The 27,711-nt window shown below is 50.1% G+C and overlaps 10 protein-coding genes across 10 annotated transcripts; 5 read left to right on the plus strand and 5 right to left on the minus strand.

The window, feature by feature from the left end:
• Positions 1–2,372: 2,372 nt before the first annotated feature.
• On the plus strand, positions 2,373–2,806 carry FPRO_11652 (putative glutaredoxin; the record flags this gene model as incomplete). The annotated part of the gene is made up of 3 exons (XM_031221152.1): positions 2,373–2,424; positions 2,482–2,580; positions 2,637–2,806. The coding sequence occupies 3 exons, from the start codon at positions 2,373–2,375 to the stop codon at positions 2,804–2,806; spliced, it is 321 nt and encodes a 106-aa protein (XP_031086739.1).
• A 258-nt stretch (positions 2,807–3,064) lies between these two features.
• Positions 3,065–4,222, minus strand: FPRO_11653 (uncharacterized protein; the record flags this gene model as incomplete). The annotated part of the gene is made up of 1 exon (XM_031221153.1): positions 3,065–4,222. One exon carries the CDS (start codon positions 4,220–4,222, stop codon positions 3,065–3,067), a length of 1,158 nt encoding a protein of 385 aa, XP_031086740.1.
• Positions 4,223–5,942: 1,720 nt separating this feature from the next.
• On the plus strand, positions 5,943–8,317 carry FPRO_11654 (uncharacterized protein; the record flags this gene model as incomplete). The annotated part of the gene is made up of 4 exons (XM_031221154.1): positions 5,943–6,686; positions 6,739–7,461; positions 7,509–7,620; positions 7,668–8,317. The coding sequence occupies 4 exons, from the start codon at positions 5,943–5,945 to the stop codon at positions 8,315–8,317; spliced, it is 2,229 nt and encodes a 742-aa protein (XP_031086741.1).
• Positions 8,318–8,947: 630 nt separating this feature from the next.
• FPRO_11655 (putative ammonium transporter MEPa) lies at positions 8,948–10,499 on the minus strand (the record flags this gene model as incomplete). Its single annotated transcript, XM_031221155.1, has 4 exons — positions 8,948–9,269; positions 9,322–9,999; positions 10,048–10,364; positions 10,416–10,499. The coding sequence occupies 4 exons, from the start codon at positions 10,497–10,499 to the stop codon at positions 8,948–8,950; spliced, it is 1,401 nt and encodes a 466-aa protein (XP_031086742.1).
• Positions 10,500–13,083: 2,584 nt separating this feature from the next.
• Positions 13,084–13,680, minus strand: FPRO_11656 (uncharacterized protein; the record flags this gene model as incomplete). The annotated part of the gene is made up of 1 exon (XM_031221156.1): positions 13,084–13,680. One exon carries the CDS (start codon positions 13,678–13,680, stop codon positions 13,084–13,086), a length of 597 nt encoding a protein of 198 aa, XP_031086743.1.
• A 331-nt stretch (positions 13,681–14,011) lies between these two features.
• FPRO_11657 (probable cytoskeletal binding protein) lies at positions 14,012–15,002 on the plus strand (the record flags this gene model as incomplete). Its single annotated transcript, XM_031221157.1, has 5 exons — positions 14,012–14,024; positions 14,078–14,128; positions 14,178–14,223; positions 14,275–14,348; positions 14,401–15,002. The coding sequence occupies 5 exons, from the start codon at positions 14,012–14,014 to the stop codon at positions 15,000–15,002; spliced, it is 786 nt and encodes a 261-aa protein (XP_031086744.1).
• Positions 15,003–15,663: 661 nt separating this feature from the next.
• On the minus strand, positions 15,664–16,323 carry FPRO_11658 (uncharacterized protein; the record flags this gene model as incomplete). Its single annotated transcript, XM_031221158.1, has 1 exon — positions 15,664–16,323. The coding sequence occupies one exon, from the start codon at positions 16,321–16,323 to the stop codon at positions 15,664–15,666; it is 660 nt and encodes a 219-aa protein (XP_031086745.1).
• Positions 16,324–16,884: 561 nt separating this feature from the next.
• Positions 16,885–19,794, plus strand: FPRO_11659 (uncharacterized protein; the record flags this gene model as incomplete). The annotated part of the gene is made up of 1 exon (XM_031221160.1): positions 16,885–19,794. One exon carries the CDS (start codon positions 16,885–16,887, stop codon positions 19,792–19,794), a length of 2,910 nt encoding a protein of 969 aa, XP_031086746.1.
• A 1,133-nt stretch (positions 19,795–20,927) lies between these two features.
• FPRO_11660 (uncharacterized protein) lies at positions 20,928–22,319 on the plus strand (the record flags this gene model as incomplete). Its single annotated transcript, XM_031221161.1, has 2 exons — positions 20,928–21,129; positions 21,178–22,319. The coding sequence occupies 2 exons, from the start codon at positions 20,928–20,930 to the stop codon at positions 22,317–22,319; spliced, it is 1,344 nt and encodes a 447-aa protein (XP_031086747.1).
• A 506-nt stretch (positions 22,320–22,825) lies between these two features.
• FPRO_11661 (uncharacterized protein) lies at positions 22,826–26,483 on the minus strand (the record flags this gene model as incomplete). The annotated part of the gene is made up of 8 exons (XM_031221162.1): positions 22,826–23,025; positions 23,081–23,336; positions 23,379–23,695; positions 23,751–23,841; positions 23,895–24,422; positions 24,476–26,025; positions 26,076–26,166; positions 26,451–26,483. 8 exons carry the CDS (start codon positions 26,481–26,483, stop codon positions 22,826–22,828), a joined length of 3,066 nt encoding a protein of 1,021 aa, XP_031086748.1.
• Between the last annotated feature and the right edge of the window lie 1,228 nt (positions 26,484–27,711).

Below are 27,711 nucleotides of genomic sequence, written 5' to 3' on the forward strand. Positions count from 1 at the left end.
CCGGGAGATGCCACGATTTCTTGGGCGGAATCCACCTTGTTCGACGTTTTCTAAGGTGGTCCAAAAAAGGACACCCTAGAGGCAAATGGGAATACGGGTTGCAGCAATTGACCCAAACCAAGGTCCGAACAGGAGGAGGTCAAAAAGACAGGGCGGTCGGCGATGAAGCTGAGCGACTGGTACTGGTGGTTCTCTTGTGATCGACCCGTGGGCTGATGTGGAGCGATGAGCAAGCAGCAGGACAGAGCCAGGTGGGCTACGCTGCACGACGAACAAGAAGCTTGCGAGGCTTGCAAATGGCAGCAGAAGGCGACGATCAACCCTTGGGCCAGGGTCTTCCTAGTGATAGTCGACAGCGAGCGACAGAGGCTAAAAGGTATGTATCTAACCTGTCTCGTCTTTGCGCGACGAGGCGAGTTGGTAGTGGGGGAGGTCAGATCAAGTGACTCTGGTGATACAAGGCGAGACTGGGCAAACGGGTGTATCGGGCTGGGCTCTATTTGCGGTGCCACTGGTGAGGGGCTTAGGCGTCGGTGCAGCCCAGATTAACAGCGTCTCTCTCTTCTTCTGTTCCTTCTTGCAGCCAAGCGTAGGTACCGGTACCGATTGTGAGTTGATGATGACGGGGGGCGATGCAATGCAAGAAACCGGGCAGCTTAGGGGATACCTGAAAACTGCAGACGTGAGAGCGGCGATTGGTGGAGATGGGGGCGGAGTACAGCAAAGTACATGTACAAGAGTCGCCCCAAGAAACAAATCGAATGCAAGAAATATGCGCTGTAGATTTTGGTTTCTTTAGCTTGTGCGTCGTTGCGCCTGTGCTTGTGTCGCAGTTGATGATGGATGGTGAGGAAAAAAAGTCTAGCAAGTCTCACAAAAGGGAGAGAGGCCAGATTTGGGTTTCTAAATTTTGATGATCTGGACCCCTCCGCTGGTTTAATCTCAGCCAAGAGCCGCACGGGGAAATGACAACGCCTCTTCCAGGTTCATGGCCTGACAATTGGCAATTGAAACCTGGGGGAATGTGTCAGACTGTTCTAGCGGGATATGGTAGGTAATTAAGGGGTCTCCAGGCGCTAAGAGTTGATGTTGTAGGATGTCTCTTGAACTCCAACTTTGAAGCTATATGCAGATATCTGAGTATATTGAAAACCAATAACTGGAACTTTTACGATGAAAACAGCATCATTTGTGTTCAAGCCATTATCGTAAACCTTTGACATCTTGTTGGGAAAAAGTTGCTGGAAAAAAGCAAATCTAAGTCAGGTATTAGGCTACATCATGAAGTTTGTCAGTGTTTTCATGGTGGGTATATCCAGAGCCACCTCAGACCTGTCTTAGATCATTTGATACAAAGTCAGAACCAATGATCAAAAAGAACTGGAGTTAGAAACCCGTAAGCTAAGTCACGGTCCGTTGTCAGACGATTGTTGCTTAAAGCTCCGGCCCCTCTTGAGTGGAGGTTTGACGATGTTATCATGACTAGTAGAACCGATGGACCACCGTAGACTCTGATTGCTCGAGGAGGCTGTAGCCCAAGACTACCTATAAAGAAGCTTAAGATCTAATAAGTACAGACCGAAATGAACTTAATCTCATTACAGTTCTTTGGTGTCTCGATCCTAAACAATGGAAAGGTTAAGTAACTTCGCATAAGTTTACATAAGTTTAGGGTACGTCCAATTACTCGGCTCCCTTTCAACTCAAAGATTTTTAGACTGCACCTGTTTACACGATTGGCTTCACTTACCCTACCCAAATTATCATCAAGTTGATAGGTTATCAAGAGCTTCAGTATAATCAGAGCGTCTAACGAAAAAAATCAAACCACCTAAAAGTTCTTTTGGGTTCAGATACTGTTAGCGTATTCCATGATGAGTGATCTTTCGGCTTATAAATGCAGGGATTCAATGGTAATTGCTTGTGCTCACGCAGCATAAGCACTTACACAAGATGATGACTGAACAAGTCTAAACACCAACTGGAATCATCACGTCCTATTTCTATTGTGTCTGTAAGTGATTACACTCAAGACAAATATATCACCAATATTCAGCAGTACAGCCGAGGCGATGATGAATGAACCACCTCAACACAATGATTCCAAAAAGCATGATTACCTAATCCCGAAAACCCAGCACATTGCATCATCGCATTTTTCATGGTCGCCGAATTAATTCCACTCAAACGCCCATGACAAAGCAAACTCGCCTTTCACAGCCCAGCATTACAGCCAAGTACAGCCAAATCAACCTCTATCTGACGTAGAATAAATACCTCCACCCCACTTTCCATTCCCCTACATCAAAGCCATCTCGCTCTCTATGAATTTCTTTAGATCATTCTTCACTCGCGCAACAAGCCCAGGCACAATGACTCAAGCATCCACCAAGGTTCAGCAGCTCATCGACAACAACTCTGTTGGTACGTTATCTCTGTTTTGTGCCCCGCGCTGGGACCCCTGCTAATGACCCCTCGTAGTTGTCTTCTCCAAGTCTTACTGCCCTTACTGCAAGCAGACCAAGAAGACGCTGGATGAGCTCAACGCTGAGTACGAGCTTCTCGAGCTTGACGAAGTTTGTAAGTTTTACAGTTCTCAACCGTCGTATCGAATAGCAGTCTCTAACGCCTTGTAGCCGACGGTTCTGCCCTCCAGGACGCTCTTGAGCAAATCTCTGGCCAGCGCACTGTTCCCAATGTCTACATCAAGCAGCAGCACATTGGCGGCAACTCTGACGTTCAGAGCTTAAAGTCCGGTGGAAAGCTTGCTTCCCTGCTCAAGGAGGCCGGTGCCCTGAAGGCGTAAGAAACATCAAAACAAATGTCGGACACGTTGAGCTAAGGGCACATGATGCTTCATAGTTCCAAGCTCTAGGCATGTTTTTGTAGACCGTATGCGGCATATAGATATCGGTTGCACCTGAAGATTAGACGGTATTACAAGATGGGTGGATGACCCAGATGAGTTGAATTCATGACCCTTTACAATGACTTGCTGGCTTGTGCCTAGTGATACATGGCTTAATTTCCGTAATGTACATCCTTTTGCTGTGGTTTGACCCTCTCACAAAACCTGGGTGGCAACTGTACCAACAGGTCTTTCAACAAACTCCATGACGCCGTTGATGATGTTCTTCCTGGCCTCCTCTGACGCAACCTTCTTACCAGAGAGGTAGTTGAGCCACAGTAGCCTTGAAAGTCGCTCATCCTCGACAGTTCCCAGTGTGGACTTGACAGACTCCTTGCGAGTGCCATCAGTGTAAGTGATGGTCAGCTTTCCAGCAGCATCTCGGATAAGAAGCAGTTCGTTCTTCTTTGCTACAAGACCTCGTTGGAACAAGATCTTGAAATGCCTCATGGCATTTCCAAATGTCTCATCGTTATACTCCGGATTATGTGATGAGCGAGCTTGAACAGCCCTCACAAGGCCGTCGCGCATATGAGGGAAGTCAGTATCTCGAACAGGGGTGATGCGGAATGCTGAGCGGCATCCAGCGTCCTTCAGAATCGAGTTCCATGTCTCTTCACCCTCGACAGGATCCTGGAGAGCCTTGCGCAGATCCTCCTTCTCAGAAGGAATCAGTGTTGTGGCTAGAGGGTTAATCTTCTTGACCAGATAATGCTGGAGCTTCTCGATATCCTGGGTAGCAACATAGAAGCCCACCACATACACCTCGATGCCAAGGAAGGTCACTGTCCTTGTTCCCAGCCCAACCAGTGTAAACTCTGTACCATGCTTGTCTGTTACAGCGGCAGCAATTGGGCCAGCGGCGTCGCCTGCTGCTCCGGCATCCTCAACTTCTAACCTTCGAGGGAACAATTTGACGGTCTTGTTGCCTGTAGGAACAACCTCATTTCCATCTTCATCGTGAATAACCACTTTCCGCTTCTCGCCCGCCTCGGTCTTGAAAATTTCTGTCGGGACTTCCGTATCGCATTTGATAGCAGCCTTCTCTTTTTCCCCTTGGGCCTCAATGGCCTTCTTCAACTTCCATGCTGTGTAGACGAAGGAAACAATGCCGGCAATGGCACCAGCAGCTAGAAAAGCAGTGCGATTCTGTTCGTAATCTCGTCGCTTCGAATTGAGCTGGTTAACATCGAGGTCATCGGTCAGACGGCTCGATCGCTGGGAGAAAAGAGTCCTTCGGGTTGTTCGAGCGATGGCGCATCTTGTGTGGGCTGATGCGCGAAGCGCAGGGCGGAGAGTTGAGGGACGGAGCATCGTGGCGCTCGCGACGTGATGTCGAACAGACCAATGACTAGCAAATTAAAATAACAGTCTCCTCAATCAACTACACCAAGAAAATGAGCTTGGTGATGGTCTGAGTTGCTAGTTCAGGTACGTGGAAGAGTACCATACCATACGGAACATACGGGTAAACCTAATCCGAGGAAATCCAATGCTTGCGGGGACCCACAAAATACATCGCCAAGATCAAATCCCTCTACGTCAGCGATGCCATCGTGAGGGGTCTTACCCTGTACCTTGGATTTCAGAGGATCGAGATGCTTCAAATGCGATGAGATATCACGGGAGTGGGATGGTCAGAAGATCTGTGTCAGTTGTCAAATACTGAATTCTTTGGACAGTTATCCAATACAATAGCTCTAACGCCTCGCTCCAAGCTTCTATGTGATAACTCCCAGTTGAAACGTGTATCAGCGTGACTTTTGTGTCATGTGAAACTCAATCATCAAGATGGAGTCGTTGACGAACCTAATCGCTCTTCCTATCATGCAAACGTAGCAGAAAAGACCTGCATTATTTTCTATCCTTGTCACAGATACAGTATATGCGTTTACTTGCATCTTCATATCCATTTATCGTCGCGTAGTCTATTAATGGCTCAAGCCACCTGCACGGCGGGTATTGATTCGTCCTTTCAACCTTTGAACCTCAAATCAGAACATTGATCACACCTCCTTCATGTACCTGATCCCATGTCAGTCATCTTCCCCGCAGCAACAACAGATAGACAGACAGACCAGAAAGACATGTTGACTGAGGCGTGAACCAGGCACGCGGTTTACTGAAACATCAATCATTCCTCGCATTGAACCAGACTCCACCAACTCACGCATCGTTATCATCATCAACAAGAACAAGACCAAGACCAAGATCAAGAGCAAAACAAAGACCCGCAGACCCCAAACCCCTGACCTAACCAGTCCTGCCATACCAAAGAAACCCCACCACGGACATCCCGCCCGACTACGACGTAGGAGGAGATCCAGATTCTAGGCTGGGGGATCAACTGGCCTGGGCTCACCCAATCCATTCTCTATCGGGTTCAGTCTCAAGCTCAGCGCTTGTAAAAAAGGGCCATCGTAGCGCACGACAGCGGCACTTTTACAGGGGACGCGGCTGAAACCAGCAAAATAAACACAAACGCCTCTTCGATCCATGTCTCTGGTCCATCCCCTCTTCCTCGTGGATACTTGTGCTTCCTCATCATTTGGCTGTGTCATCAGTGCTGTCTTCCTTGCTTTTTAAGTACCGCAGCCGCGCCCAACCTGACCCTGGCACTGGCAAGACTGGAGCCCAGCACCCAAAAACCTCCACCCCATTTGGCTGCCCTGCCTTAACTTATTACCTTACCTTACCAACAAAGCAAAGCCAACAAACTCCCAGCGCCAAAACATCATCACCCTCATCGCAGTCGCGAAACACGGTTTTCGGGTACGAGAAGGACCTTTTTGACCTGTATTCTTATCCACGCATCCTCTGATTGCACGCTGCTTGCCTGCACATATCCGCTGTTGCTGTCCCTACGATAAACAGTCATCCGCTGCCGCTACCGCTACCGCTGCTTAAGAATCACCCTTGTGATCCCTGAACTCCGCCTGAATCCTGCCCAAACACCGAAAAAGCCACCCTGAAAGCGCCTCTTTGATCGTGTTTGCACTTCCATCTGAAGCGCTCCTCCCTCAACACCGACAATATGGCCGCTGCTGCCGCTGGCCCTGCCTCTCGGCAGAGTCCTGCAACCGCCGACGAGCAGGAAGACTCTCGATCGTCATCCTCGTCAACTTCCCCCGCGCCCGCCGATAACGAAGAGTCCGATTTCTTTCTTGGAGCCAATGACTCCCAGTCAAGCATCGGAGTCCCCAACTTTCAAGATATGCAGGTCGAAGATGCTTGCCAACCGCCCGTCCATCGGTTGCCAAACGAGATCCTCATCAGCGTGTTTGCCAAATTGAGTTCCACCTCCGATCTGTTCCACTGCATGCTTGTTTGCAAACGCTGGGCTAGAAACACAGTAGATCAACTTTGGCATCGACCAGCGTGTACGAGCTGGAAGAACCACGGCAGCATTTGCCAAACGCTGCAGCTCGAGACGCCGTCTTTCAGATATCGCGACTTTATCAAGAGGCTCAACCTCGCCGCCCTTGCTGACAAAATCAGCGATGGTAGTGTTATGCCGCTCGCAGTCTGTAGTCGGGTGGAACGTTTGACACTTACGAATTGTCGCAACCTCACCGATTCCGGACTTATCGCCCTTGTGGAGAATAGCACCTCGTTGCTGGCACTCGACATTTCCAACGACAAGAACATTACCGAGCAGTCTATCAACACCATCGCCAAGAACTGCAGTCGCCTCCAAGGACTCAACATTTCTGGCTGCGAGAATGTCTCCAACGAGAGCATGATCAACTTGGCAACTAGCTGTCGCTATATTAAGAGAGTAAGTTGACGATGAAGTTTTGTATGTTTGGATGTTGGCTAACTCAATGCAGCTGAAGTTGAATGAATGTAGCCAGCTCCAAGACGACGCTATCCACGCCTTCGCCGAAAACTGTCCCAACATCCTCGAGATCGACCTCCACCAGTGCAATCGCATTGGTAACGGCCCTATAACTTCTCTTATGGTCAAGGGCAACTGTCTTCGAGAGCTACGGCTAGCAAGCTGCGAACTAATCGATGACGATGCTTTCCTGACTCTACCCCATGGACGACTATTTGAACATCTCCGCATTCTCGACCTGACATCCTGCGTGCGTTTGACAGATGCTGCTGTCCAGAAGATTATTGATGTCGCACCTCGCCTTCGCAACCTTGTTCTTGCCAAGTGCCGAAACATTACTGATGTAGCCGTTAATGCTATCTCAAAGCTTGGTAAGAACCTGCATTACGTGCATCTGGGTCACTGTGGCAACATCACCGACGAAGGTGTCAAGAGATTAGTCCAGAACTGCAACCGCATTCGATACATCGATCTGGGCTGCTGTGTCAACTTGACAGACGAGAGTGTGAAGCGTCTTGCTCTGTTGCCCAAGCTGAAGCGTATTGGACTAGTGAAATGTAGCTCCATCACGGATGACTCAGTTTTCCATCTCGCAGAAGCCGCATTTCGCCCCAGAGTACGACGAGATGCCAGTGGCATGCTCGTTGGCAATGAATACTACGCTTCGAGTCTCGAGCGTGTCCATCTAAGCTACTGTGTCAACCTTACCCTCAAGGTTCGTCACCCCTTGTTTCCAGGATTGCCATTACTGACATTTCACAGAGTATCATGAAGTTGCTCAACTCATGCCCTCGATTGACCCACTTGAGTTTGACTGGAGTCGCCGCTTTCCAGCGTGACGACTTCCAGCCATACTGTCGACAAGCACCCCCGGGTATGTTTATTGTAAATTTTTGTTTACTGCTGCTGACCTAATGACAGAGTTCACTCAACACCAGCGAGATGTGTTTTGTGTCTTTTCCGGCACTATGGTGTCCAAGTTCCGTGATTTCCTCAACACTTCACCACAATTCGAGGAACTATGGGACATGCACAGCTGGAATCGAACAGCAGTCTACCCCGGACAACGGCAACGCACTTCCGTAATGCAGCCAACAGCCACTGCCGGAGATGGAGCCGACGATGAGATGGTTGACGATGACAACGATTTCGAGGGTCTGGACGGCAGTGAGATGGTCGTGGATGCCCAGGCACAGAATCCGGCCAACGGCAACGGAACGATAAATCCTAACGCTCTTATGAACCACGGATTTCAACAAGCTATTCCCGTACCGCCTCCACCTCCTAGTGTCCCAACAGGTCAGCTCCCTCCATTCTTTCCGACATTCGCCCGCTTCCTGCCTTCATTGTCACTCGCACGACAGGAACCAGGATTGCCTGGGCCAGTTTTTATTCAGAACAGCATTAACAACATACTAGAAGGCGTATTACCACAGCATACCACTAGCCAAGCGAGCGCAGCACCTCTTGGACATGGGCATCCAGGGAACGGGGAACCCTCGACCGGCGCAAGCACTGCGACTATCCACCGACCTCAAGAGAACGGTGACCAATCTGACGCCATGAACTGAATGACCGACACTTTGCTTTAGCTCTAGAAATGACACCACCGGATTCTTTTCGTTGTTCACTTCCCTGTTCATGGTAAGGCTGCTCGACCACAGCGAGAGATACAACTAACAGCCACCAGCATTAGATTATACACGCTTTCGCTTACGTACGCAATGGCTAGAGGACACAGGAGTGTATATGGAGTTTTGTGTTTAGCATGCCGTGATTTTCGGCGATGCACGACTTTTGACGGCAAAGACCAAGATACCACAGGACAAAGAAGGAAGCGGGAGGCATGACAATGAGAACTCACGTGCTTTGGTTTTAAGCCCTTGACTGGAGTATAAAGAACCCCTGAGGAAACGGTTTGTAGGGGTTGTAATTTATCACAATCAAATATCAACGGCCAATGGGTCTATATGCTTATTCATCATCATGCGAGAACCACTCTCGAATTAGCAGTGAGAAGTGATATGTTCATGCCTGTTTGTGCTTACAGTGGACTTGCCAACGCATTATGAACAGCTTCAGGAGGCATTACAAAAGGGTATATTTAACTCTAAACTTAGAAGCGAGTGACGCTCAAGATACACAACACGCATCTTCCACTCTGACAATTTGAACCGCCCATATTTCACTAATCTCGACCTTTAGACCTTCTCCTGACTTGTTCGGGCACTAGCATCAGAATGAGGATGTGTGCTGTCAGCCATGTGTCGAGTCATCTCAACATAGTCATAGGCAAACTCGCCCAGCTGGCCATCATCAGTGCCGAGCTCCTCCTCCTCTGGGGAGACACGAAGGGAGAGGCCAGGGATGAGGTTGAGAAGGAAAAGGAGAATGCAAGTGAGGGTAAAGGACCAAGCGAAGACGGCAAGAGTACCAGCGATTTGGTAACCCAGCTGAACAAAGTGGCCGTCGACCCAGCCAATGGGGTCGTACTCTCCACCGTCGAGAGCGGCAATGGTTTTGCTTTTGTGAGTTAGCAGGTGTCATTTTAGAGGAGAGAAACAGGGATACATACGTTCCAAAGATACCGGTAAGGATGTTACCAACCATACCACCAATTCCGTGGATGGCAAAGATATCAAGACTGTCGTCAACGTTGATGAGGAACTTGACCTTGGTGGCGAAGTTGCAGAAGATACCACCGCAGATTCCGATAATGACGGCAGCCCAGGGTTTCACGAAACCAGCGGCAGGAGTGATTGCAACGAGACCAGAGATGGCACCTGAGCAGAAACCAATGGTGCTCCACTTCTTCTCGAGACGGTAATCGAGGAGGATCCAGGCAATGGCACCGCATGAGGCAGCCAGGTTGGTCACGTAGCATGCCATGACGGCGCGGATGTTCATGGCGAGAGCAGAACCTCCGTTAAAGCCGAACCAGCCGACCCAGAGGAAGACCGTGCCGAGAACAACGTGGGTGACGTTGTGAGGGCGGTAAGGAAGGCCGTTGTTGTTGGAGTAGCCGGTACGCTTGCCGAGCATGAGGGAGTAGGCGAGTGCACAGGTTCCTGAAGAGACGTGAACGGGACCACCTCCAGCAAAGTCGTAGCTGGGAAGGTTGAAGAGCCAGCCGTTGGCGTTCCAGGTCCAGTAGGCGATGGGATCGTAGACGATGGTGGACCACAGGAACATGAAGACGATGGCGGGGAGGATGCGACCTCGATCAGCAACGCAACCAATGGCAAGGGCAGGACTGGTGATGTTAGGATAACGGGCTCTCAAGTTCTAGAGGGGCACTCACGTAATGGCAGCGAACATGCCCTGGTACAGACAAAAGAGAATGTCAGGGAGAGCGGAAGAGCCATTGGGCTGAGCGAGGGTGTCCATGAGACCAAACTGGGTCAAGTCACCGAGGAATGAGTTTCCAGTTCGCGAGAAGGTCAAGGAGTATCCCCAGAAGAACCACTGGAAACTGATGACCGCAACTGATATCATGGATAATAGAATGAGCGTCAGAGCAGACTTGCGACGGGCAAGACCACTGTAGAAGAAGCCGACGCCGGGAATCATGAGAAGCACAAGCACGGCGCTGACAGCGAGGAACGTCAAGTTGCCCGTCTAGACATTGTTAGACAGCATCACACAGTGAGATACACCGGGAAAACCTACGTCGTAGAAGATGTTGAGATCATGCACATGGGTTGAGTAGCCATAGTCGGCATGATCAGTGGTGCCATTGTAAGGAGTGGTCATCGTGACGAGACTGCGCTTTGAGACGCGGATTCTTTGATCCTAACCTTTGCGCCGGCCGAACCCTTTTCAGCTTCAACTTAAGCTGGGAAGAATGGAGTGATTCGAAAGGATGAAGAACCCGGGGCCACAGGGCTAAATATGTTTTGACTCACTGAGCTTGCGACGACGGCGACCAGGACATAACGAACGTGGTGCCAGGGGGAGGGTATGGCACATAAGTGTGGGGGATACTTGATAAGACGCCCGTAGCTTAAGCAGCAATAGGAAGGATACTCCACCACATTGTTCGATTTGGACTTTGGTGAACCCGTATTTGGATACGGAGATGTCACACGGGTATTGATGCTCAGGTGCCAAGCTGAACTAGATGATGATCCTCCACGATTCCAAGACTTTGTTCATGATAAGCTTGAGAGGGTGATCCTGTAACAATGCGTTGACGTTGACTTGACACAACTCGTTTGCGCCAGAAATGAAGTCGTGGTTGTGTAAACGGTCCCCTGTATGGCTGTTCCTGAGTCTGGCACACCCTTCGCTGCTTATCACACTTAGCATTCCGATCCGGTTGTATTGGGATGGACGCCACACCCAAGCTTAAATAGGCTGTGCTGATAAGCACCAATATCCCTATAGGACCTCCGGATTGCAACCTCTGCTTGGCAGTTGGCCCGCAATGAATATCTCCTCTTGGCCTAATTGTAGGCATTTGACTCCTTTGATGCACGCCGGGAGGGGAAATTGCTGTCGATATCGGCAGTGTATCCCGGCCATGCTTACTGAGGAATTAGAGGATTTGTATATCCGGACGGCCGCAATAGAGGTTCTAGTGCTGAGTATGCCATGCTGATTCGCTATTGTTAGACTTATTTTAAGCATTTTAAGCTCTTTGATGTGTTGACTCTGACACGTCGGAATGTGTCCCAAGACCAGAGTTACATGGCGAGAAAGTTTCAAGCATAATGAAGCCTCGACACCCTCTTGTGCGACATGCACTCAATATTGCGCTTCCCCAGACGCGCCGCATAACCGGCCAGAGTTCTTATCTGACATTGTCCTCAAGGTTGCCGAATCCCAGGTCGAACCGTTGAAGGAGGTCGAATAGAGCATGTCTGATTGGACGTTTCCTTATCTCTTGGTAGCTTCGGTGGAGCGTCTAGCGTTGAGACCCCGGACAATAACCAGGACCCTTGTCTCTAGGAGTCTGAGTGTCGTGTAGCTCGGCCGATACTTGATAAAGATAGACACGCTCAAAGCGTGAGCATTGGAGCCAAATTTGGCGTGAAGTTGCTGTCTGTTCGAGGCTGCTTATTGTTGAAACTTTGTGTGTCTGACTGTGTTGTGCGAGGTACTGAATCTCCTCTCGGGTCAAAGGATCACCGGTGTCACGTAGAATATGGTTGTGTTCCATTCCCAAAGATCTGGTGATAGACATGAAAGAAAATAAGCATATCGAGTCCACATGGGCACACTGTCTTCAAGTGGCCAAGAATTGATGTGATTGACATCGTTTCCCCGGATTCTCAACTGTCAAAGATGCTTTTGCGCCCGCAACGCCCTAGATTGAGCCTCTGTTGCGCGCGTCAGTATGCGAGTCGCCCGCTTACGACGATAGATATGATCAGGGACCATGTGTATATAAGCTGGACCTGCGTCCACTACGAGCTGGCACCTTCTCGAAGTCTAAGCTTACTTTGACGCTGAAAATCTTCAACGACTCTGTCTGAAGTTTCTTGGTATCGAGCTTCGCAACCATCGTCAACCGCTTGAGATATCCATCGGCTCCCACTCAGACGATTGTTCTTCGACCGAAACGGCAATTGCTGAATCATTCCCCGAGAACGAGCAGGCCATGGAAACGACCGGATTGCAGTGCTTACCAACACTCTTGCATGCCTTATCAGACAGCAAGGACGCCATCAAACTAGGCATTTCGTAACAGTTTCAGCTCATTTCAGCTCCAAGATGTGATATCAGAATACACCACGACGCGATAACCAGCTTCATGTGATGGTACGATCCAAAGGCCATTGGACAAGTCGAAATTGTGCAAAATTGCCCATACCCTTGGCATAGATAAGGGACTTAGAAGTTGGAGTGCCGGTTGTGAGCTAGGTCGCCTGTGGCGTCTTTAGCGCAAGATAAGGGATCTCTGCAAACCTTCAGGTAAGACACTCGGCAAATATGCGACGGATGTGCAATTCGGGAGACTCGTAACTCATGATTGAGTCCGGCGCAGTTGAGCGGGTTGATAATGGAGCGCAGAATCGGATTTCGGTGCATGCGTGGTCACGTAAACGGACGTGGAACTTAGGTATCTCAGTTGGGTATCTCTGTTGATGGTATTTTGCCATGATTGGACAAATGTCTTTGATGCATGATATGCCATACTTGACCGTAGACAACTAATGTCCATTTTGATGGCTCGTGACCTGCTTCGACGTTGGTCTGGAAACAGAGCTGTAAGGAAACCGTTCCAGGCTGCACATGTATTTTGCTTTTTCTTGAGACAAAATGCTATTACTGGCGCACCCGCATTCCGGTGTTGCATCGTCGCAGTTGGTAGGACCCTGTCCAGGCGGTCGAATCATGTCTTGAGCTCAGCCTTCCATTCTTTTTCCAGCTCAACAAGGCACTCGGCAACTTTCCATGGCGCTTCTTCTTCTAGAATTCTCCTTTTGTCGCTTGATATCCGATCAAGGACGTAACGGCTAACGGTCTCTGGGTCCCTCTCGGCTGGTCTTCCAATCCCAACAGCAATTCGTACAAACGGCGACGTTGGGTATTTATTTTGCGAAAGAGATCCCTTGACACTTTTGATACCATTGTGGCCTTTGTGACTGCGGTCCCACGCCGTGAGCCGCACAATGCCCAAGTCCTTTTCGAGTTCATCGTGAACAATCACTAGACTGAGTGATGAGGGGTCATGTTGATTGGTCATTTCTTTCCACGCCTTTGCAACAAAACGTCCGGAAATGTTCATCAGAGTAGGCGATTGAACCAAGGTGTATTTTGGACCTTGAGATACCAGGCATGTCTGATTTCCGAAAGTCACCTCTCGAAAGGAGGGTTGACGCAAGACTTGAGCAAGGCCATTGAGAGCGAAATGACCGGCAGAATGTAGACTTTCGTATTTGGGCAAGGGATTGCCCAGACTGACGACGAGAAAGCGGGGATTGAACATCCTGACGCGGTATCCAACATCTAAACGCAGATCAAATTCTTTCCTCCGGATTCAACTCAGGCCTCCACGCGCAATCACGTGCATCGAATTGTAGAGCTCAACACAGCCCCATCACTGACGTCGATCAGCCGATTGGGCTGCCAGGCACTGTAGACTAGTGTGGCTGAGCTCCAGTTTTGTCGTCACTCTATCCCCAACTTCCATGTTTATTGCCTTCCAACTCCTGTGCAACTTTACAACGATATACCCTCGGGCGTATTTGGGCCGTTTCGTCGAATTACACACATAAACGAAACCAGCTAATTCATTTTCTACCAGCAATTCTTTCAATATGTCGTGGGCGGGTAGGACAGCCATCACCCCGCAATCCCGAGCAGAGGGGTCTAATATGAAGCAGGGTTTAAGAAGAATGTCAATCGCGCGACGACGCAGGTGATGATGAAGACGGGTATGCGCTTCGGATGAAACATTCTAGTATGGAGCTGATTGAGTTGCAGGGCATGTGGAAAAGACGAATGACCGTGATTACGAAGTCGAAGAGAGGTCAGCAATTGCAGATTAATGGCATTCGATCACAACATCTAACAGAAACAGACGATTCAAGACAATGGAAGCTGCTGCTTTGCGACTACAAAAGGAATCAAAGGGATATCTCGACTCCCTGAGAGGTACGCTCATGATCTGCGCCACATGAAGCTCGATACTAAAACCCGATCCCAGCCATGACCGCATCGCAAATGCGAATCGCCGAGACGATAGATGCGTTCTACGGCGACTCAGGCGCGAAAGACGGTGTCAGCAGAAGTTACAAGCAGGCCGTCGAAGATCTAGACGCCGAAACTATCAAAGCCCTTGATGGCCCATACCGAACAACCGTTCTCGACCCCATCACACGGTTCTGCGCCTACTTCCCCGACGTCAACGAGGCGATTAAGAAGCGCGCTCACAAACTGCTCGACTACGATGCCCTCCGCGCAAAGGTGAAGCGCCTCGCCGAGAAGCCCGACAAGGACGCCACGAAGCTGCCCCGGACCGAGAAGGAGATGGAGATGGCCAAGGCTGCCTACGAACAGCTGAACGAGCAACTCAGCACCGAGCTACCCCAACTTATCGATCTCCGAGTGCCGTACCTCGACCCCACTTTCGAAGCTCTCGTTAAGATCCAGCTGCGTTTCTGCGCAGAGGCGTATTCGCGCATGGCGCAAGTACAGCAGTACCTGGATGCTGACACCAGAGATCAGTATGCAGAGGGACAACTAGACGCCAGAGTGGAGCAGGTGTTGCAGGAGATTCGGGAGTTGAGCATCAGTGGCACGGTCTAGGCTTTGGGTTGGCTTCTACAACTTATTCCGGTTGGGGGGAACGGCGTATAGGTGCTTTCTGCTTGTAGATACTTGCTTACGTCATGAATATCATGCACAAATAGACATAGTCCATTGCGGGCTTATGGAAACGCATGCTTGTGTGTAGACCGCTGTAATTCTATATTATTGGGCTTCTGTGCCCTGCCTCTCAGGCAAAAACTGTGCAAGCACTAACTATTGGGACTGCTCTAGCCTGTGACCATGTAAATGCTGAAGCTGGAGCGGTTGATTACATTCCCATAATCCCGGGACAGAAAAGTAGTTGGATATCGTGGGAGCTCTACTCTGTATCAACTTCGGACTCCGACCCTGGAGACTCTGACTTCTCAGACTCTGGAATATGAGAAACCGTCTTCACCCGCTCCAACTCTGCTGGCTTTGACTTCTCAGATTCGCTTTTCTCTGTATCGGAGTCCTCAAATACCTTTCCTTCCATAGGCATAGATGTCTTCCCTCGTTTTTCTGGCCTTTTCGACCTCCGTGACCCCCCAGGTCTGACTGAACCCCTTGACTTCTTGGATCCCACAGATTTCGTCGAGGCCTCAGATCTCTTTGAATCCTTAGATCTCTCGCTCTTCGATTCCTCAGCCTCAGGTTTCTGATGCATCTTGGACGACACCTAATGTCCAATATTGAGACCATTTCCTGAGCCGAACAAATCACTCAGACTCAACCTCTTACCCATCGCCTGCATAGCTGGACCAGCCTCGGGACCCTGTGTCTCAACTGGACCTGCCGACCGTGCAATTTTCCAAGCTTCCTGGATTATGGCAGCGTTTACTTCTCGTGTTTCGTCCTTATCGTTGTGAATCCACACTCCCAGTACCTTGTCACCCTCCTGCCATTCGCCCTCGACCTTCATAATGACGAGCTCCCCAGACACCTCTGCATGTGTGACCCGCGAAAGGTCCACGATCACATTGTCAAGTCCTCGTCTGTTGAGAACAAACACGCAGGCTCGTGGTCGCTGGCCTGGATCCTCAGGAAGTGGACTCTGCGCGCAGACAAACATGGTCCCTTCGACTCCCGATTTCTCCCAGCTTTCTGAAGCGCTGTTGAATGTGTAGATGACAGCGTTGGCGGCTATACTGAGGATGGTATGGATGGAGGGGAGGTAACGTTGGAGGACAGAGAGATTAAGCTCAGTATTAGTGCGTGGAGGTGGTGGCGCATAGTCGGCATGTATGGCAGCGGCATCGGATTCATAGTCTGAAACGGCGGGGATACGGTTTGACGGCTGGCGACTATGGCGAGCCTTTCGTGGTGTTTGGCGGCTCATGATAATTATTGTTGTTGTTTGATGTTGGGCCCGATATGTATGTGGAGACGTGATCGCTAGTTGAAAATAGTCTTGTCACAAATGATAGATCAAGGCCGATGGGTCATGTACGTATGATATCAGGACCCCAGAAGATGATCGTGTGATCGACAGTTGGTTGTGGTATGCAGATTGAAGTTTACTCTTTGAGAGGCACGAGTTTGAATGCTTGGGCGCTGCTGAGCTTATCGATAACGCGCAAGATGACGCTGCCGCGGGGCGCTGAGCTGGACCCTCCTAAGGTTTCTACACCACCATTTTAGACTACAGTAGCAGCTCGACGTCATACGTTTAAGCTGAGGTTTATCTCCCTTTTTATCCCTTGTTCTAATTAGCTCAACATTCTTTTGGTGCTCACACGACCAAAATATCCCTTGCGTTGCCTTGCCTTGCGCCTACGGTAGAGCTAGGTTGTTCGAAGTCATGATCTAGAGAACTACAAATCGACCTCCCCGCGATATCTCGAGACGGCGCCGTGTATATAACTCGTCTCTCTCGTCCAATACTGTAGTAACGGCGTCCATGGCCGACGAAAATGACCAGTCCCCTGGTTCTGAACTGGGGGATCCCACCTCGACGACGCCTCAGTCTCTAGCTAAAGCTGTTCATGCCCGGCGATCCGAGTTCGTGCGTCCACACAGCCTAAAGGTCAAGATCGGGACGTGGAACGTTGCTGCGTGCACGGGTACTGATAAAGACCTCGCAACCTGGTTTACAGACGGCGAAGGCTTGGATCAACAATTGACGTCACTGAATCTTTCACAAAATAGCGCCGTGGAGACGGATGACAAGGACAATGGCAGTTCGAAACCGCATTTGACTGCCGGGGGTGATATTGGTCTTTATGTGCTGGGACTCCAGGAAATTGTAGACCTCAACACGACCAAGGAGTATATGAATCGAGCAGTATATACGGACACAAGTGTTATGGACAAATGGAAAGCGGCATTGGAAGCAGCATTGCCTAAAGGTTACGAACTTATCACTGGCGAACAAATGACTGGCTTGTTGTTGCTGGTTTATGCTTCTCCCGAAATTGCACCAACTATTAGCAACGTCAGTACCAAACAAGTTGGTACGGGCCTGCTAGGCTATTTTGGAAACAAGGGGGCCGTGACCACGCGATTGCTGCTTGGCGAAACAACTCGCATGGTTTTTATAAATAGCCACTTGGCTAGTGGTGCTGGCTCTTCGTATCTGGACCGGCGATGTTGGGATGTCGGTCAGGTTCTCTCGCGCACTCAGTTCGACCCAATCGTTCACTCAGGCGTTGAGGAAGATGAGGGCGAAAAGATTGGAGATGAAGATCTTGCATTCTGGTTCGGAGACTTGAACTTTCGACTGGATGGACTACCTGGCGACGATATCCGACGACTGCTCACGCTACATGCTAGAGGTGAATATGGTGCAGACGAGGACTCAAGGCCTCTCGATGAGCGAGGTGTTATTGTCATGAAGGGTTCGGACAGCGATGATGAGTCTTCTACGAGAGTATCGCTTCATTCGCGGGAAGAGAGCTTTGATACTGCGAGCGATCTACCAGACCCTGACGATTTCCCCGAAGATCCAAGCCAGGATCCCACTTCTTTACAGGCCACCATCGATTCACTATTACCACATGATCAATTACGAAGAGTTATCAAGCAACGAAAGGCTTTCCATGATGGCTGGCAAGAAGGGTCAATTACCTTTCTACCAACATACAAATATGATATCGGCACAGTTGGCCTCTTTGACACAAGCGAGAAGCAACGAGCTCCAAGCTGGTGTGACCGTATCTTATTTAGGACACGAAAAGATAAACAAGATTATGAAACAAAGATTAAAGATGAGGAAGAGGCGAAGAAGAAAGATGCAGAGATGAAGTCCAGAGGGCTCGAAGAAGACGAGGACGTGCTGTTTAGTTATGACCCCGACGCTGACGGGGAGGATCCAATGTCATCAACTGACACTTTGGGATATGATGAGTACGAGAATAATGATGACCCTGAAGCCGAGGAGCTCGTTACAAAGGAGGGCTTCCGTGACCGCATACACTTGGAGATTTACGCCTCGCATCAGCGCATCACATCGTCTGATCATAAGCCCATTACTTCTATCTTCACGCTCGACTACGACGCTGTTGTTCCGGAGCTCAAGGCAAAGATCCACGCTGAGGTGGCGCGTGAACTAGACAGGGCTGAGAATGAAGGCCGACCAGGCATTACGGTTGTCGTGGAAGGCAGTGACGGCAATGAAGAGAATATCGTCGATTTTGGAAAGGTTTCACCACTCGAAAAGCAGATCCGGCATCTTACGGTTGCAAATACTGGCAGTGTACCAGCGACATTCTCATTTGTGACGAAGCCGTCGACAGAAGACGGTGACGATGCTATCCCTGTATGGCTGAAGACCACATTCTTGTCAGCAGATGAAGAGTCTCAAGAGCCGTTGGGTGAAACAGTCACACTCGACCCAGGAGAAACAGCATTGGTATTGCTGGAGCTCCAAGTCTCGACCATTTCTCACATCCGGGCATTGAACGAAGCCCGCGCTAAGATCGAAGAGGTCCTGGTTCTTCGCATAGAGGACGGTCGGGACCACTTCATTCCCGTGCGCGGAATCTGGCAACCGTCTTGTGTAGGGCGCTCCATCGCAGAATTGATAAGAATCCCTGACGGTGGTATCAGAAAGTTTGTCGAGAAGACGGGTCTCAAGGGGGCGATTGCTTACGACTTGGATATTCATTGCTCAGCGCCGAAGGAGCTCTTCAAGCTTACTGAGGTGGTACAGACGCTTGTTGAACGAAGCCTGGCTGAATCAACAATGCTTGAGGAGGAAGTGCTGCCACGGGATCCTGGATGGCCCCTTGAGGCGTCGACGTGGAGGGTTGGAGAGACAGATATGCAGGATGCAAAGGTCAAGCTTGTGTCTGCCTTGGACAATGATGTTTCTCTTCTTGATGCGCTTCCATTGGAATGGCCTGCGTCGTTCAAGTTAGAAGCCGTCTCATCCATCCTGCTACTCTTCCTCGAGTCTCTCACGGACGGTCTGATCCCTACTCAACTCTGGGCCAAGATCTCAACATCATTGCCCAACGTGACATCCCTACCCATGACCGCTTGGCCCGACACCAAGACACAGATCCTGGACATTCTCTCATCAGCACCTAACCACAACATTGCATTCGTCTTCCTCACAGCTACTCTCTCCCGCGCTGCATCAGAACTCACCCCCGTGACGAACGAGCCAAAAGGCGGCCTCTCCCGCCGTCTGAGCTTCCGCCGCGGCAACGCAGAGGACGAAGACACCAAGAAGCGCAAGATGCGTGAACGTAGATATGCCGAGATAGTAGGACCTTTGGTCTGTCGTGTAGACGAAAAGGAAAAGGGGTCGAGGGATCGAGCGCGGACTGTCGTGGAGATGTTTATACGGCGGGATGAGGGAAGCTAGAAGCGGAGGAATCGCAAGATACCGTGGAGCATCTGAGGTTCACAGGAGGGTTAGTATATCTGGTCTTTGGTCTTTTTGAGTATTATACCAGCTTAGCTTTGTTTCGATGTATTCTTTAGGGGTGAACAGGGATACAACAAAGGGATTAGAGGATGTGGTTTGAACAGTAATGAAGTTGAAGGTGTGAACAACAAAGATTAATGGACATTGTAAAGTTGATATGCAGTCTTTAGGCTCTTTGCATTGCAGTTTCTAGCTACTGTTGCTGCAGTTTTTTCCCCACTGGCAGAACAGCAACGAGGCAATGCACTACTCCTTTTCGCCCAAGATATCAGCACCATGTACGGCGATTACTAAGACTAAAATGATATCCCATGACTGACATCATCTTCCTTTCACCGTTTTTTTCAGAAATCGAAATGGAATAGTGACTGTTGAGGTGATAAAGGCGAAGTGGCTGCTCCTGGCCTTTGCTACCACTCCCACTACGGCACTGCCATGTCCCCCCTCCAGCAGCACCAAGCCCCCAAGCTTGCCATTGTGCCTCTGTAGCCCCAAAGAACATGCTGTGTAGACAATAGAAGTTCTGCTCTTCGTTTGTCATGCCGTTTTACATTCTCGTTTGCCGCTTGCCGCTGGCGTTGGCATCACATTCAGGAACTCATCTACTCTTTCCCTGATGCCGAGCAACTCGCTTACAATAAGTGTTTGCTGGCTCCCGTGACCACTTCTGGGCGTGTAGTCATCTTTATTTTATCGATAGCTTGCGAATCAGTGCTTCTGCCCTTTTGTTGCTCCGCGGGGCTGGAAACGTAGGCTCGATCTTCCATCCGTTTGCAACTTTTGCTCTTCTCCTCCCACAAAAACTCTCACTTCCCACCTCCCCCCTCCAACTTTGCTTTTTTCTTTTCTTCAAAACAAAAACCCCCAAAAAAAGAGACGAAGATCATCTGCTAGAACATAGTTTTGTTCTCTATATTTTTCGAACGTATTACTTTCGCAACTTAGAGCTCCGACAGTCTCATTGCCGCCTTCTCTCGTTGATCAGGCATTTGTGCTCTCCTCTTACTCGACGAGAAGTGATTAGCCTTGCTCCAGACACATTCAAAGATAACTGTGGCCTGTTTTTCATCATGTCGCTATGGGAACTGAGGTTCCATGACACGGCCAAGATGCCGGAACCTGTTCGACGAGCGGCCCTTAGAAATGGGCACAAGCAGCTTGATTTTCTCCTTGGTATTCGAAATCAAGCTATTCCATATGCTTCATCTGAAGACATTTGCATTTACGCCTCTTTCGTCCAACTTCCTCCGACTACCCCTGATGAGGCCGAGAGTCTCCGCAACATCTCATCGGAGTAGGACACTGATGATGATGAAGCAGGCTCGGACTCGTGGGAGCATGGTTCAGATAGTGATAGTGAAGCTACCACCGAGCACGAGTCTGACCAAGAGCAAGAGAACGATGACGAGGACCCCTGGGATGCCCAAGCTGCAGCAAGCGCTACAGCCGTGGATGAGGCAGACGCCGTTGACTCGCAAGACCACACTGGATCTGACGAGCACGCCGGAAACGCAAACCTAGCCGATGCTGAGACCGCCGTGGATGAGACCTTTGATCATGGCATGAAGGCCCTTGCTGCAGCTTTACCTAGCGCCTCCACTCAAGCTCAGGCTTCTACCACCAATACCACGACAGCAGAGAGTCCGGTAACTGCCAACAACTTTCTTACAAATGATTCCAGAAGCAGCGGGGGACATAGCGGTCAGTCTTTGGGTGGATCCATGGATGTCGCCCAAAGCACCATCACCGAAGGCACCAACACAGATGACAACCCACAGGGCAATAGCCCGAAATGGCTCAGGAATACGCCCGGTGCTCCCTACAACAGCGAAATGGCTGCCTCTCCCAGCAACGCAAACAGTACAGCAGATCAGGAAGGCAGGGAGGCAGACGCCAACTCTGTCGGGGAGGTGGAAGACCAACCCGTCCGGCCCAACAACATCCACGTCCCTATTTATAGGCGACCAAGTACCCTCCATGATACTCCCCCGACTTGGGCGGATGAGTACAAAAAATTCTTCGACAAAGCCTTTGAGGTTTGGAGTGTCTTTTACCACACTCGCGCACCCAGACCTCTCCGGGCACGACTCGGAGATCTGCGTACACACGACGCAGCCGTCAAGCGGTACAACCTCATCAACCTCGGTCTCTACCCTTGCGTCACTGCCGGCCATCTCATCGAACTGAAGCGTCGTATCGACGATGTTTCCCACTTCTGTGATTTTCTGACTTGCAATATCATGGAGATCGATATTGCCAAGAACCTGAGGAGAGATGTCCTGTACACCTATCCCTGCAACTCGCCGCTTCGACTGCGGACCAAAGGCCTCGGAAGTTCTCTGCGCTTCGCGACCCATGTAGACGAGGGCTGGGTTGACCCGGAGGACAACTGGGGAATGCCTCCTCCCCCAAAGCAGAGAATCCCCATGCAGTTCCATCCATCGCAGAATGCGTCTTGGTAGAAAGTGGTGGGAATCTTTTGGTTGGTCCGGGGGATAGAATAGGACACCACAAGACACCGACACAGATTTAAGAGATCTTGACCACGCGTAGATGGCACCGGATTTTTGTTTTGAGTTGGTTTGGTGTACGGGAACATCAGGAACATCAGGAACCACAGCGAGCTTAGGAGCGGCGATACTACAGGAAACAGAAAACAAAGGAGAGGCTTGGAGTCAGCGGATTTTCCGATTGGATCTAGACATAGATCAGCGTATCGCTTACATAGAATAAAAGCTGCTTAGAATAATCTATTCTGGTCTTGGTGTAAAAGTGTATGTTTATTCGAGCCCTCATGTGACTATCAATCCTGGGTGTTGTATCGTTTTTCCAACCCTTCCACCATTGGAAGCTCTTCAACTGCTGGTAATACTAAAACTCATATGGCAAAAGATTCGTAACGGTCGTTATTTTATTGATTCAAGCCTCGTATCGTATGTTCTCGCCGAGTGTTCGGTTCGGTTCGTTCTTAGCCGGCCGCAGCGACAGCCGTCGTGACGGACATGAACGTTGACTCGGGTTCTGGCTCTCTCGTATACGTCGGATGCGGGCACCACTTCTTCTCAAACATTTGCGATACCCAATACAAAGAATGGTCCCAATCGTACTTGTCCTGTTCTCCTGCGTAGCGAATGGATCCGGCGTCGTGTTGGAGAGTAATCTTTGGAACTACACGGTCGGTTAGTACTAATATGCTGTATGGTGGAGTTTCTGCACCGCAGACCTTTTCCGTTATCCCTCTTGTATTGTTTCCATACCAGAAGATGTTTCTTTACCGCTGGGTCCTTGAGATTCTGTTTCACGAGGCGCCGATCCTTGGGTGCCAGAGTCTCAAAGTGGTCATTTCTTCGTTCACCATTAGTGAGGCCTGACGACCGAGTAGTCGGCCATTGATCATAGTTGTAGTAATGCCAGTGGATGAGAATATTATTGCAGCTGACATGGAGTCCCTCGACAAAGTCTGGGATCGAGTATCGCAACTGTTACGTTAGCTACGTCCTTTGAGGGTGAGGTCGCCATACACTTGATCCATAGTTAGCTCTTGCATGCCGGTACCGATCTGCTGTCATGCGACTCGCTTCGCGTAGCAGTATGAAGACGACGAGGTAGATTGTGAACCACCATCGATTCTTGTCCTGGCTGAATAGCCAATCGATGTCGCGTAGGAGCTTCTCCTTGTACCGCTCGAGGACCTCATTGTAATTGAGGGTGTCGAATTGGGCGACTACCATGCGAGGGACAGACACCTTGCCGTAAAGAGGGTAGGATTTGTCTTCGGTTTCGGGGAGCATGCCTAGAGTTTCGTTGCCTTCGATGTAGAGAGACCCTACAGTGTGCTCTGGGCGGGATTAGAGTGGGACGCAATTGCGATGGGGGTCAAGAGGAGCACCTACGGATGGCGCACCAGAGGATAAAAAGGTTGCCAAATATCTCAAGCTCTTTTTCATCGTCCCTTGAGAGACTTCCGCTGGATTTATGTTCATTCTGCGAAGGAGTCAGCGTAAGGCAAGGCTCGTGTCGGGACTCAATTGGCATACGTGGAGGTCCAAATAGCGAGCCATGGCCGTGAGGTACGTTCTGATGATGGGCCCTTGTCCAGCTTCTGATTCACTCTCCTCTTGGATAGTGTGATAAAAGGCTGGGAGAGCATTGTCAATTGTGTATTGTCGAACGCTTTCGGCCGTGTCGTAGATGTTTTCCAGGCAGTAGTTGGCCAGTTCCTTCTTCTTGAAGGTCTCCTTCCCGACAAGGCCGTCAGTCCAGTATCGGGCAGTCACGTCCCCATCGATGGGTCTGAATCGCACAACGTTCATGCGAAGAGGTTTACTACAAAGATTCTGTGAGACTTCAATCGTGACAGCAACTGTATCGATTCGATCCCCAATGTCTCGCATTTCGATGCCCGCCCAGCGTCTCGTGAGTTTGAGCCCGCCGCATCGATAAAGAACGACGTCGGCAATTCGGAGTCGCAAGCATGGAACGCGATGGATTGTCTTTGGCGACGACTTGGAAACATTCTTGCATGTTTTGCATTGTCCTTCTGGATTCTGCTCGTCTATAAGGCACTGTTCATTTCATGTTAGTGTGACCAATTGCAGGAGAGGGAATGAATGTGTACTTTGATTTTCTGGAACCGACAACGAACACAGGCGCTGATCTCTCGTGTGAACCGTACAACCTCATGTTCCTCCAATGTGAGGGGACGTTTTCCAGAGCTAGTTGTTTCGCTTGGAGAAACGATGCTGTTTGTTGAAGATGATGGAATATCCAAAGTAGGCGACCCTGTTTCGTCTTCGATTTCAACATCAGTGTCGCGAGCGTCCGAGATATACCCAATCTCTTCTTCCGACACCTCCTCGTCGTCGCTTGACTCGTTCTGGGGACTGGCCTCTTCATCTGAATCATCGTTGTCTGAAGATGACTGAATACGGTGCTCCCGACTGGACACGGCCGAGGGACCAGCATGTGTCTCGAAGCAGTCCGAGTCCGAGTGATCGCCTATAATTTCGTCTAATTGTCCAAGAAGATCATTGTCTACATCGGACTCTTCATTACCTTCTCGATCTTCCGGCTGGACAATCCGTTCATCATCATCTACTCCACTGCTCCCATTGAAACTGCAACATGTGCCGCCAACACTTTCAGTGTCGTCTTCATCGCTTGTTTCAAAGGAATGAATGGGTTCTGGGGAGTGTGCAGTGGCGAGGGCGCGTCGAATGCCATTCGGGGGGGTTCCTGGGCGGCTAACATTATCATGACCTGTACCCGGTGCAGGGACATCTTCAGCAACCGCCCAAACTTCAAGATCCGAATCCTCATCTTGAAATCTGCTAGCAATGGCCTCATCTCTTGAGCGCGAACCAGTGACGGGCCTTCCGGGGTCGAGAGACAGCAAATCATTGAGATCGTTCTCTAACTGGTCAAGGGTGTCTGAGTGATCTGAGTCGTCGTCATCATCAGAGTTCCGACCGAGGCCAACCTGAGCTTGGACTTCTTGACTCGGGGAGTCTCCCAGCGTATCCGGAGAGAATAAAGAGCCAGGTACATCTTCCGCACCCCTCCTCAAGGGAAAGTCCAGCCCTAGCTCTGTCCTGTCCGTCTGTAAGTGACCCGCATCGTCACCAGGTGGAGAGATTAACTGGTTGCCATTGACTGAACAAGAAGCTTGTCCATTTGAAGAAGTATGAGAACAAGTACCTTTGTCCAGAAGAGATACTTCTGGTGGGGGCTGGCTCTGGAGTGTCTGACTCAAAGGTTGTGCAGAAGCAGGACCCGAGGACTCGCTAGAGCTGGGACCGGAGCTGCAATCGGAGTCTGGAGCTGAACTCTCGGGGCTTAATCCGTGTCCGGATGAGATTGTCCTATGCAGAGGGGTACCGTGACTTCCATGGCGTGGATTTGCTTGTCCAGATGATATTGAGAGAGGAAGTTCGGATGATGAAAGCTCCTGAGGAGGACTCCCCAGGCCCTGAACGTTCACAACATTGGCACTCCCACCAAGATACACACCCCCTGTGTAAGTGCCACTAGAAGTGGTATTGTCTGACCTGGGGTGTCCAGGTTGCTGATCAAAGTCTGGCGATACGCTGGACTGTGACGAAGAGCTTGGATCCTGCCGGTTTGCACGCCCAGGCTTGGACACTGTTCCCAACACACGATCTTCATTAGCTGCGTAACCGTTAGAACTGTGTCAGTGCCGCTCTCGAACCAACACTCACCAGTATCAAATTGCTGTTGGTTCAAGCTCAAGCAGTGACGTTTTCGTTTCGGCCCAGCGCCCGTGCCCGTATTCTGCCGCTTCCGAGTTCTCTGGATCGACCTGTTAGAAGAAAGTACCCAAAATATTTAGACAGGGTCAAATGAATCCATGGCTTGGAAACGGGGTCCCTTCAGTTACACAGCATCGAACCGACACCCACCAACAGGGCCTACTGCACAATTCTCACAGGGGTGCCTTTAGGCATTGTTCCTGGCGAGCAAAATTGCCGAAGCTGGTAGGCATCCTTATTGCAAAACGTTACACGAATTGAGGCCCGACAACTGAGCTGAGCTGGTGGAGTCTGGTTCGTTCATCTTCATCCTTTCTCACTTACGTGGATCTCAGCTGGACGAGTAAAATTTTCCATTCTGGCACCTGGGTTCCAAGACCCATGAAGCGCAAGGTCCCGTGCCGACAAAAGTTGTCGATTGCATGCACGTCCTTTACCGATATGCCCGATATTGGGGATACCGCTGGCTTGTGAAGCACAAACTCGAGTCACACGACAGCTCGGCAGAGGTGGTGAAGTGACAACGCAGGAGGCAAGATTGCAGCCTCCCTGAGGGAACGTGCCCTGGAATCACCCACTCGTTGCCCTCGAAACCTGGTCTGAAGGGGGATGCAGGGGCGTCGACATCTACCAGTCCCTGGCCGTTGTGTGAGACATCCTTGAGATAATCCTTGCTCGCAGCTGCAGCTTATCATCTTGAGCAACAATCCAAAATCCCAACAAATCAGTATAAATTTCACCATTTTCTTCTCCCAAATGTGAGGTTTTACAAAACTCATGTCTTCTGGTGTTTAGACCAACTCGTGTGGGTTATGGTTCAAGCGTCGAGATTTGCAGCGAGGATTGATCGTCCCTAGTAAGGATTGGATTGGACTTCTATCCCTGTTCAAAATGTTTAGCCAATCAGAGACACGGCAAGGGGTCTTTACGGACCCATAAAGCTCGTCTTCTGTCCTCGCCGGTCGACCTGAGTGGTCAATTGGCACATACTGTGGGTTCATCTGGCACGCACTACGCATGACCCGTGCCGAGAGGTCATGGATTGTGACAGGAGGCTATTCGAAATAGCCTTCTCCAGAGACGGACGGAGCAACGTCATACTAGCTATGCGAGCAGCTGGTCTTATCAGGCACTACCAAAGTTTAAATGGGCATTGAGTGTGTGTCTGTAGCTGCAAGGTGAGAGGAAAGCCACATTCGTTGAACACAAAAGGCAATTGGAGATTTCATGAACAATATCCAACACAATCACATCCTCAGAGCCACCCAAGCAAATCCCCCGTTCGTGGGGGTTCCATTTTCAGAGTACGACCAGGTTCGAATTCTCACGTGAAAGCGCTGAGACATATTATGGGGCAGAAAATTTGACAGCTCGATGATCAACGGCAAGTTCGTGACCGGAGAAATTCAAACAACGCGAAAGTGGATAATTAAAGGGCATGATCGAATGTCTGAGACACGGGTATTGAGGTATCCCATGACATAACAGGGGCCAGTAGGATCGTCAATCTCGAGAGATTGTGCCGAGACATCGAACCAGAACGTCAGCACGGCCCGCAACCGGCTGTTTCTTGTCGACGATATCC

Source organism: Fusarium proliferatum, assembly GCF_900067095.1.
Source record: "Fusarium proliferatum ET1 genome assembly, contig: FPRO_scaffold010, whole genome shotgun sequence".
Lineage (NCBI taxonomy): Eukaryota > Fungi > Ascomycota > Sordariomycetes > Hypocreales > Nectriaceae > Fusarium > Fusarium proliferatum.